General features: G+C 43.3%; 3 protein-coding genes across 3 annotated transcripts; 1 reads left to right on the top strand and 2 right to left on the bottom strand.

Moving 5' to 3' along the window:
- Positions 1–2,690: 2,690 nt before the first annotated feature.
- Positions 2,691–3,442, bottom strand: LOC102713565 (NADH-ubiquinone oxidoreductase 20.9 kDa subunit). Its single transcript, XM_006659363.2, has 2 exons — positions 3,178–3,442; positions 2,691–3,078 (listed from the first exon to the last, which is right to left on the bottom strand). Exons 1-2 carry the CDS (start codon positions 3,329–3,331, stop codon positions 2,924–2,926), a joined length of 309 nt encoding a protein of 102 aa, XP_006659426.1. The 5' UTR covers positions 3,332–3,442; the 3' UTR covers positions 2,691–2,923.
- A 170-nt stretch (positions 3,443–3,612) lies between these two features.
- On the top strand, positions 3,613–6,364 carry LOC102713292 (dihydrolipoyllysine-residue acetyltransferase component 4 of pyruvate dehydrogenase complex, chloroplastic). The gene is made up of 6 exons (XM_006659362.3): positions 3,613–4,591; positions 4,690–4,881; positions 4,971–5,058; positions 5,157–5,227; positions 5,310–5,393; positions 6,021–6,364. The coding sequence occupies exons 1-6, from the start codon at positions 3,713–3,715 to the stop codon at positions 6,123–6,125; spliced, it is 1,419 nt and encodes a 472-aa protein (XP_006659425.2). The 5' UTR covers positions 3,613–3,712; the 3' UTR covers positions 6,126–6,364.
- Positions 6,365–6,769: 405 nt separating this feature from the next.
- Positions 6,770–10,114, bottom strand: LOC102702490 (formin-like protein 9). Its single transcript, XM_006660086.3, has 4 exons — positions 8,366–10,114; positions 8,091–8,281; positions 7,769–8,004; positions 6,770–7,695 (listed from the first exon to the last, which is right to left on the bottom strand). The coding sequence occupies exons 1-4, from the start codon at positions 9,928–9,930 to the stop codon at positions 6,976–6,978; spliced, it is 2,712 nt and encodes a 903-aa protein (XP_006660149.3). The 5' UTR covers positions 9,931–10,114; the 3' UTR covers positions 6,770–6,975.
- Positions 10,115–10,687: the final 573 nt, after the last annotated feature.

Below are 10,687 nucleotides of genomic sequence, written 5' to 3'. Positions count from 1 at the left end.
AGAAGAACACAGCCTGAGGCTTATAATTTGTAAATTCTCTATTTCATTTATTTCTTGTTGTGCCATGATGGGAGTAACTATCATGTATTATCCCTTCAAACAAATTTTGCCCCAAAAATTGCAAATCAAACATTTTTCCCGGGCAAATTTGCACCAAAGCTTCTACCATGACAAATTTGCCTCAAAATACAAATCAGAGAAAGTACATACAAAACCGAGCTGCATACAAGCACGGCAGATAAGCACACTGCTTCCAGGTTAAAACGAATGCAGTCAACTCTGGTAGATGTGCTATTCCAGAGTTTAATAGCACCAGTTGTTAATGGGGGTGATCGTAATTTGTAACAAAAAAATAATGTGTAAATAATTTTTTTTACACATATTCTTAGCGACCTAAAAGTTAAAACTGAAAAAATAAACTTGCATGAAAAAACCCTAAAATCAACTCTAAATTTAAAAAATTAAATTTTGATTTGTAAGCATAAACAAAAGCGAAAGATATATGTTGAATAAGACGCACCGGTCCTATCTGTACTGCAGGTTAATTACTATCAATGGTGCAACGTTTGACTAAAAACAAATTCGCATTCAAAGGAAAACATAGATGTGCACACATAGAACGATATACTCACGGATAAGTTAATGAGTTGTGACACCGTGTTTTTCCACACCTTCTGTCGCTAAGGGCATGATATGAACACACTGAAATGAACAAAAGTTACAATGAACACGAGACTACGCAACCACCACCCCAAAAAAAAACTTTTCGCTTACCCGGATAAACCAGAATTTGAATTTTTAACTTTAGATTTAGAGCTGATTTTGGTTGTTTTTCATCATAGTTATTTCCGGTATTTGCTTTTAATCGCTAAAAACATATATATATATATAATTTTATTCACAAATTATTTCTCGTTACAAATATATTGTTTAGTTTTTTTTCCTGAAAAAAGGCTAAACAATCATCACTACAGATGAACTCAGAAGCAACTTCAGCAGCCTAGAAAGATTCCATAATGGATGACCATCCTTTTTATTTTATTTGTTTGATCAAGCAATATGCATATACAATAACAATCTGCAATGAGTCTGAGATTCTCGGTTTAACAAAATCTTTTGATCGTTCCACAAATATTTTTTATTTACCATAAAGTATGAGATTGTGATATTTTCTAGGCCTCACTTATTCCATCCACACACAAAAACGAAACAGCTATATATATGTTTATAGTTTATACCAGGTTGAAGTAACCAGATCATGTAGTCCCCAGGAACTTCCCAAAGGTTCAGCTTGGACTGCAAGTTTTGACCAGATAAATAAATGTTTCACCCCTACCATTTCGCTTCTGTTTATGCCTATAAGCTAAATTTTAAATTTTTAACCTTAGATTTGGAGTTGATTTTGAGGTTTTTCACCGAAGTTTATTTTTCACCCTTGGCTTTCAGATCGCTAATAATACATGTATAAAAGTTTTATTTATAAATTATTTTTCTTTTGCAAATATGCCATTGAAAAGGCCAAAACAATCACCCTCTTTGCAAATGTCTTTCAACTATGTTTCTGGTTTCCACTTTTCCAGAACATAACCTTTTGATAAATATGACAAGGAAGAATTAGAATAACACCAACATCATTCCTAAAACATAACATTTTTAATGGAAGACGGCACCTAGATAGGTAGGTGTTTTCTTTTTCCTAAAGAACAAAGTGTTCAATCACAGGGGCAGAAAATGGTGGGGCGGTAACTCACGCTCTCCAATCAACATGTAAGGACTACAATTGAAATGTTCTTGTACAATGCATGGATGAAATGTTCTTAGACATATCATCAAAGCTAGGAGTCTTGGACATCAGTAGAATGAAGAAGCAACGTGCATACATTTGTACAATTACCAATACCAAGTAATTGTGTAGGAAGCTACGGAGTTTAGACAATTGAGGAGCCAATATTGATTCTCCGAAGTAAAACATTGTTGTAAACTATTAGGCATCAACACCACCTGTATGACCATGAAACGCAAACAACAGACCAACTCAAGACATGTATCCTGATTACTGATATGTTATCTCTTGGCTCTTGTTGACCTACATAAGAGAGTTAATAAGGCAACTATGCAGGCATGGAACCTCTAATCTAATATGGTGTCTTAAGTGCTAGAACCAGGCTACCATGCTACTTACAATCAACTAGTCATACCAAACCTTCAGAGTGTTAGTCCTTTTGCAGCTAAATTTGAGCCATTACTGTCCAGTGTTGTTGCTTGCCTCAAATCATATATTCAACACTCTGATGTACACTCAATGAAACTTTATGGCACTCATTTTGTTATTGAATAACAAATAACACACAAATTTCTTAATTTTAACATATAAAACATCTGAGCGAATTGGCTATATTATAAATTTAAAATGAAGTAACCATACCTACAATAAACCGGCAGCAAAACCACTATGAGACCATGACTCATGTCAATGTGGCAAAGCAATGGGTTAATCAGAAGCAAAGAAATATCACTGTATTCCCTCATCCTATCATCTATCTTCCCTAAAATTCACCAAGATTCAAATGATAATTACCCACATAAAACAATTATCTATGCACAGAAGACTATATCAAGCTCCTAAATCATGACAGACCCTTCCACAACCACTTAGACAAAAAAAAAAAACAACAAATCTCACAGCAGGATCACATTCAATTCCATAAATCCACCAGATCAGCAACCAAATTGCCACTAAACCATGGCCAATCGGAGCTAAATTGTAGCATGAATTCCTCACAAGTGTGCAGCGTACAACATTTATTCATCCAAGGACACACATTTCGCACATCAACAAGTGAAGCTAAAACGAGATCAGAGAAAAAGATGTAACGCTTGCAACAGATAGAACGCAGCGAAGATAAAAAAAAAAAAATTCTCACTACAGCTTGTGCTTGTAGCGGGCGACCTCGGCGTCGTTGGGGAAGAAGCCCATGAGGCGGCCGGCGGAGTTCTGGTAGGCGTACATGAACCCTCCCATGACCCCGATGAGTCCCCCCGTCACCATCGACGGCCCGCGGATCCCAGGCTTGATCCCTGCACGCACCGCCCCCAGGGACGCGGGTTTGAGCCTCTCTAGGGGGTGGCAAAGGTGTCGTTACGGAGAGGTGCGGGGGAAGGGCTAGGAGGACGCACCGGAGAGGTAGCCGACGGTGACGGAGACGGCGGAGATGGTGGAGAGGCGGAGGTAGTCGAGCGCGGAGAAGTTGCCGACGACCTTGGTGAAGGGCGGGTTCCGGTCCACCACGGGGTACTCCGGCTTCACCGACGCGGTGATGTCGGTGTTCATCTCGCGCGGCGGGTGCGAGCGCTCGTGCTCGGCGGCGGCGGCGGCGGGCGGAGACGGCGAGATTTGGTCGTGGGGATGAGCTGCTGCTGCGGCGTGCGCCTCCTTGGACGCTGGAAAGTAGCCTTCTCATGGGCCGGCCTAAATTACCATAGAAGGCCCGGCCCATGTGAAGCCCAAGTAAGTGAGTGAGTGAGTGCGTCAGTGCGTGACGTCAGATCGGCCCGGCCCATGGATGCATCGTCGGAGTTTCCAAAGCTCTCGTCGCCTCGCTTTCTCCGCCCTCGCCGCCGCTCTCCTTAATACCCACAGGCCACAGCCACCGGAACAAGCGAGGCAGCAGTCACCCGCAACCTCCTCGTCTCCACCTCGGCCGCTGCTGCAATGGCGACGGCGCCGGCGACCCTCTCGCTCTCCTCCGCCGCGTTGCCGGCGCGCCTACGCGTCGGGCGGGCGGGGCCGGCGGCGGCGCTGGTGGCCTCCGCGCGGCGGCGGGGGAGGATGGTGGTGCGGGCCAAGATCCGGGAGATCTTCATGCCGGCGCTCAGCTCCACCATGACGGAGGGGAAGATAGTCTCCTGGACGGCCGCCGAGGGGGACCGCGTCAGCAAGGGGGACGCCGTGGTGGTCGTCGAGTCCGACAAGGCCGACATGGACGTCGAGACGTTCCACGACGGCATCGTCGCGGCCGTGCTCGTCCCCGCCGGGGAGTCCGCCCCCGTCGGGGCCCCCATCGCGCTGCTCGCGGAGTCCGAGGAGGAGGTCCAGGCCGCCCTCGCCAAGGCCCAAGAGCTCTCCAAGGGCCAGCCGCAGCAGGCCCCTCCACCGTCCGATTCCGCTGAGCCGCCGCCGCCTCCTCCGCCCGCGGCTGCTCCAGCCGCTGCTCCCGCACCGGTGGCAGCTGGCACGAAGGGCATTGCCACCCCGCAAGCTAAGAAGCTTGCCAAGCAGCACAGGGTGGACCTCGCTAAGGTGACTGGCACTGGGCCGTTCGGACGAATTACGCCGGGCGACGTTGAGGCTGCCGCTGGCATCCAACCGAAACCTAAGGTTGCTCCTGCTGCCACTGCGGCTCTTTCTGCTCCGGTGATTGGGGCCGTTCCACAGGCGGCGGTGCTTCCTCCAGTGCCCGGTGCAACGGTGGTTCCATTCACCGGTATGCAGGCTGCAGTGAGCAAGAACATGGTGGAGAGCCTCTCGGTGCCAGCATTCCGTGTGGGATACCCAATCGTGACCGATAAGCTCGATGCGCTATATGAGAAGGTGCTACCTTTGGAGAATTGGGCAGTGCTTAACCTCCTGTGATGCTCCATCACATTTTGGTCTGTGTGTTCATTTTTGGCTTGATTTGGTTTGGTTAGGTCAAGTCAAAGGGGGTGACCATGACGGTTCTGCTGGCAAAGGCTGCAGCTATGGCGCTTGCGCAGCATCCTGTGGTGAACGCTAGCTGCAGGGATGGGAAGAGCTTCACTTACAACAGCAACATCAACATTGCGGTGGCCGTCGCAATTGATGGTGGACTCATTACACCTGTTCTGGAGGATGCTGATAAGGTACAGGATATATGTGTGTTTAATGTTGTTTCATTTAGGAATTGAAGCATTTGAGTTCACTAAAAAGCTTAAACAATGGCATGATGCAGCTGGATATATATTTGCTCTCACAAAAATGGAAGGAACTAGTCAAGAAGGCTCGTGCAAAACAGCTCCAACCAAATGAATACAGCTCTGGTGTGGACTCTATCGCATTGTATGATGTTTTAGTCAATTAGATCGTTGTTTCAAAACCTGTGAAAACTGTACTTACCTGAAGAATTGGTGGTCTGCAGGGACATTTACACTATCAAACTTGGGTATGTTTGGTGTAGATAGGTTTGATGCAATTCTTCCACCTGGCCAGGTGGGTTTCTCTTTTTCCTGATCTACTGGATATGGTTTCTTTACTGCTATATGCCCTAAGAATTTGAGTTGTATGAATACAGGGAGGCATAATGGCTGTTGGAGCCTCAAAACCTACAGTGGTAGCTGATAAAGATGGTTTCTTTAGTGTCAAGAGCAAAATGCTGGTTAGTTGTCCTTCGCACATGCTTTTTTTTTAAGCCAATGCTGCAAATTGATGTCTGTTATATTAGTACTCCCTCCGTTTCACAATGTAAGGCTTTCTAGCCTTGCCTAGATTCATATGGATGCTAATGAATCTAGACATATATATAAATTATATACATTCATCAATTGATGAATTTAGGCAAGGCTAGAAAGTCTTACAATATGAAACGGAGGTAGTATGTTTTATGTTGGTATGGCTAGACCACACATTGAGCTGATATATTTGTCATGCACTCCCAGACCTCATGTATTACTGATAATCAGTTGCAAAGGCAGTACCTCTCTGCTTACTGCCAAACGAATGCATTTTTTGGTGGTCGTGGTTTGGGGAATTTTGAATTTTTCATATATGATCACCCCTATATAACTATACATGGTTCATCCAATCTTCTTATTTTAACCATTTATATGAAGAATATCATTTCTCATAAAAAATTTGAACTCATTGGGAGGTAGTGGTACTAGGTAGTACGAACAAAGCACAACAGATACATCTTAAATCTTTAATGCTTGCCTGCTTATTTGAGTGTTATTTGAATGACATTTCTGTATACAGAAAAAAGTAAGTTTGTTCTACGGGTTTTTAGGTCAATGTCACTGCGGATCACAGAATTGTATATGGTGCTGATCTGGCAGCATTCCTGCAAACTTTTGCAAAGATTATTGAGGATCCTGAGAGCTTAACTTTGTAAGATTTCCTTGGAAATGTCGTCTATCTTCACCAATCATTAGCTTGATTCCTATGGAGGTCTATTGCCGAATACCATTTTTGTATCTTTAATAACTCAGTGGATATTACTTTTCAGTTGTATGTGCCAGTTTTTTCCTCTGAATGTTGGGTACTGTTGAGAGATGATACAATTATGTTTCGGAGAGCAATAAGCTATAATTGTAGAATAGTTTGGTAATTATAATTCTCTACAATTCAGTATATGTTCACCCCTTATGAGTTATTATTCCTTCTAATTCTGTTTAATTTGCATGCTGAAAGTATATTCCTGAAATTTGTTGAAAATCAGCTTTATTGAGTAAGATTCCTAACATGCAGTGGTACTTTTGGAAAAAATATTCTCAGTACCACTGATACAATCTTGGAAATACTGGTGATTTTATAACATTTGTAAATGTAAGTGGATCTGGTCTGTCTCAAATTGTGTTTGCGTGCACATTGGCTTTGGAACATTGGTGATTTTATAACATTTGCAAACATTTTCTGCATTATTTACTAACTGTGATTGCATGTATGGCACTGACACATAACATTTTCTGCGTTATTTATAAATATTTCAACAGAATGCAAATCTGAAAAACCACACAAATCCATTATGAAGCCGTGATGCTCATTCCACTCTACAAATAAACAATATGTTTATAATTAATGCTAAAAACCAATCTCCACTCTTAACATTCCCATAGAAAAACTCTCATACACAAGCAGTTAATTTGTCAAACACTCAATGCTAACACTGTTATACAAACATTCACATGCAAAACAGTTAAGTTGTTAGTGTTCAACTGGTCAACATGTCAATCTAAACCTACTCACTTGAGTGGAAGGACTAAATTGAGAGTTTGGTTGTGCTTTGTGCCCCTCATTTCTCGACACACCCTATCCAGCAAACCAAGAAAATCTTTTACAGTGATGAATATCTGGAGCAGGTTGGACTCATCCTTGCTGACCTCACCATGATAATACTCTGTTAGTTCCCTGACCTTAAGTAGAACTTGAGATTCATCATCTTTGAGTTCTTGCATTGTATTCTCTGCATAATCTAGGAAGGATTTCATGCATTGCAAGAAGTTGTTATTGTTGTCATCACTAGCTAGGTCGTTCTCAACAAGATTCTTCAGTTGAACCAGTCCACATGATAGATATGAGATTGAGTTTCTCAAAGTATCCAGATCTATGCTTGCTACCTTCTTGACGTTCCCTAGCTCATTACTGAGCTTAGAGACAAATTCTGTGCCCATCGATGAATACTCCTCTCGTTCGGTTGGTGTGTCAGGGCAAGAGCTGGGTATTTCATTGAGTTTTTCTGAACCCTTTAATCCTTTTGAACGAGCCATCTCTTGAACAACAAAGTGCAGTAGGGTTGTTTTCCCATCGGCCCCACGTATATCTGCCAATTTCAGAAGTGCATCCAGTTTGAAAGCACTCGCACCTCCTCTTAATGTTCCAACATTCATCCTGTTTCCTGTCTTGAGTACTGCTTCAAGTAATCTTAAGAATAGTTTGCTTGACTTTAGTTCAATGCAAGCTCCCTAGTAGAAAAACAGTAGATATAAGCACCACAGAATATGCCCTAAATAAATCATGCAAAATGACCCCACTTACTTCAATCATTGCAAAGGACATTTTGATGTGAGATACCTCATCATCAAAATTTTCCTTGTAGAGCATGATCTCCATTCTTGGGAATGCCATTGGTATTGTCAGTAGCACCTTGACAAAGTTTTCTGCTGGATCTAGCATGTTAATATCGCCAGCATAATTTAGTAACTTTTCCTCTTCTTCCTTGGTTGGTTTCATCTTGACAAGTGCTTCAAGTTGTTGGACAGACAATCCATTACCTGAGGCAGTCAAGGCACAAGGGTAGGTTGATTGCCATCATCATTAACTTGATAAGCACAATTAATTAAAACGTCATGAAACCTACCTTGTATTACAGAATTGCATACTTGACTGGTGTTTGCATTTAAGGTCTTCAACAAGATAGTAGTATTTTGAAGCCTGTGATGCTCGATAACATGTTTGGTGGTAGATACAGTCTTGCTCATAGCCTCTTGATCTCTTGCCGACCCTTGAAAGTTGTATGCGAACAGAGACTTGATCATCTGCTCATCGAACCTGCGTTGCATTTATTGTAAAACATAGTAAGAATAGGAAATGTGGTGAATACAATAATGATGGGGGATCAGTCTATTGCCTTACTCGAATTCAAATGAACTTGATCTTATATCGTTCCACACCATAGGGCGGGCTGGAGCAGCCCTTACCTTGTCCCAGTGCAATGGTTTCAACCTTGGAAGGGGAGAACCGTCTTTACCAACTTGTATCTGCAGAGGCAATGGAGGTGGTGGTGGAGGCTGGCTATTGCACTGCCCTTTCAAACTCGGAGGATTCTTTTGTGGTGGAGGGGGTGGTGGCGATTTTGGTATACCCATTGAACTGAAGGTGTCAATCCTTGATCCTCCTGTTGAACTCTTTGATGATTCCTTAGAACTTGGCTTTGTGATGGAGGGGGTGATGGTTTCCGTCTGCTCTTCCATTGGATCTTTGTGATGCTCCGTGGACCCAGAAATGCCATTTATTTTCACTCCTTTGTGACAGTTTACTTCAGCATTTTCTTTATCTGGTTTTTCTGGACAAGGAGTGCGAGACAAATTGTGGTGGCTGAAAGCTGAAGATGTTTGATCCTTTGGCGACAAACAAGATGTACAATCTGGTGAAACAGATTGATATGATGAATCAGATGGTGAATCATGTCTTTCTAGGAAAGTCCGAGATGGATCCATAATAGTTTTATCACAAATTTGCTGTGGTACCTCTGTAATGGAGCCAACTGAGAAATCAGCGCAAGATATGGAATGGAAAGATTCAACCTCACCAGAGTGCGAGTTGTTGCTTGTCACAGTAGGATCACTTGCTATTAATTCTGTACCCATTGGAATAGTACTCTGAATGGATAAACTCTTTGGTTCAGATGATTGTTTAAGGTTTGGATGGTTCTCTTGGTACTGTACTATGGAACTTAGTGAAAACGGATCTGGGCTAGGGTGGGAACTGACCTTCCTGGTAGCAGCAGGTGACCTTTGATCTCTTGATCCATGGCAAAATGTTTTGAATGCCGTTGTACACACCTTCTTGACCTTCCTTGATCTTCCAACTGACAATGCTACTATGGTAGCTCCAAGAACAACTAGGCATAATCCAACCACACCCAGGGCAACAATGGTGGATCTCGGGAGCTTGGTGTGGCCTCCATCCTCCATTCTGTGCACTGGGCTCCTTGCTGGGGCAATGTGGCTGCGATGAGTTGATGGCATTCCTTTCCGAGGCACACGAACAAGAGGGGCAGGAGCTTCTGATCTTGCTTGAAGGGCTGGGACTGGTGCTGGTGCTGGAGCTGGAGCTTCTGAACTTCTCTTATGCCTTCGGCCCTGTGACCGATGATGATGACTCATCCCCAGCATTATCCTAAACCTGGACATGAAGCTGAAACTGGCAGGAGTTATCGCAGCGACGTCGAGCTCCTTGTCATGGTTTGCTAGATGGAGAGCATCCTCCAGCATCTCAAGGTTGAACAGAAGCAGCAGAGGGGAGACAGAGAAGAGGACCAAGATGCACCTCATCGCCATTCCCATGTTTTGCTCAATCAGCCTAAAGCCCAAAAGGAGCAGCAGCAAAGCACTTGAAGAACTCTCACTGGATGTGACAAAAGGAGGAGCAGGACGGTTGTTCAAGCTCATAAAAATGGTGGTGTGTGGCGGCCACATTTGCTGCCTCGGCCGTAAGCCAGCAGCAGGTGAGTTCCTCCTCTCTTCTCCATCCACCTCTGCAGGCTTTAATGACACTCCAAGGAACCCCCCTGGCCATGGCTGGTGCCAAGAGCTAACAGTTCCTACTTTCACCTTACCATTTATGGGCACAAACAATGCTGCTACTTCTTTACATCTGTTCCACCAGCAATTCTGACAAATAGCTGGTACCTGGAGGTAGAAGCTACTTGGCCTGGTTCTTGCCATGCATCTACACTACCATGCAAGGCCTCCTTTTGCACATCTATCTCAGTCACCACTCACCAGCAATCTATCTGTTTGGTAGTCATTGTAGCCAATCAATCTGTTGTAGCGAAAATCGTATTACGACGATATGATTGTTCTCCAGGTGATTGCTCAATTGGTTTCTGCTACCATTTCTGTTATTAGTCACAGTATCATCAGTCATGTGGTCGCAATTGCGATATGATCATCGTCAGTACCGAATCTGCAGAACTAGTTCAGTTTTCTGCTATGTTAGGACTTAGGGTTCCCATCGTTTCACTTTTTAGAAGAAAAAACAAAAACGCGTTTTTGCAAACGAAAAATAATTTGCAGTTAAAACTTTTATATACGTGTCTATAGTGACTCAAAAACGAAAGTTATAAAAAATTACGATGAAAAAACTACAAAATTAAGTCCAAAACTAACTTCTAAAATTTAAATTTTGACTTATAAGCAGTGGTAACTGCGAAACTATTGTAGGAGTGTGCAG

Source organism: Oryza brachyantha, chromosome 8 (genome assembly GCF_000231095.2).
Source record: "Oryza brachyantha chromosome 8, ObraRS2, whole genome shotgun sequence".
NCBI lineage: Eukaryota > Viridiplantae > Streptophyta > Magnoliopsida > Poales > Poaceae > Oryza > Oryza brachyantha.
Note: the sequence above shows the minus strand (reverse complement) of the source record. Positions and strands in the feature narration are given on the sequence as shown.

Excerpts from the sequence above, each read along its gene's own strand:
- LOC102713565 (XM_006659363.2), bottom strand. The coding sequence starts at position 3,331 with ATGAACACCGACATCACCGCGTCGGTGAAGCCGGAGTACCCCGTGGTG. Across the intron at positions 3,079-3,177 it reads CACCGTCGGCTACCTCTCCG|GGATCAAGCCTGGGATCCGC; the intron begins GTGCGTCCTCCT and ends CGGTGCGTGCAG.
- LOC102713292 (XM_006659362.3), top strand. The coding sequence starts at position 3,713 with ATGGCGACGGCGCCGGCGACCCTCTCGCTCTCCTCCGCCGCGTTGCCG. Across the intron at positions 4,592-4,689 it reads TCGATGCGCTATATGAGAAG|GTCAAGTCAAAGGGGGTGAC; the intron begins GTGCTACCTTTG and ends TGGTTTGGTTAG. Across the intron at positions 5,394-6,020 it reads GTGTCAAGAGCAAAATGCTG|GTCAATGTCACTGCGGATCA; the intron begins GTTAGTTGTCCT and ends ACGGGTTTTTAG.
- LOC102702490 (XM_006660086.3), bottom strand. The coding sequence starts at position 9,930 with ATGTGGCCGCCACACACCACCATTTTTATGAGCTTGAACAACCGTCCT. Across the intron at positions 8,005-8,090 it reads ATGCAATTCTGTAATACAAG|GTAATGGATTGTCTGTCCAA; the intron begins GTAGGTTTCATG and ends TGACTGCCTCAG. Across the intron at positions 7,696-7,768 it reads TGTCCTTTGCAATGATTGAA|GGAGCTTGCATTGAACTAAA; the intron begins GTAAGTGGGGTC and ends TTTTTCTACTAG.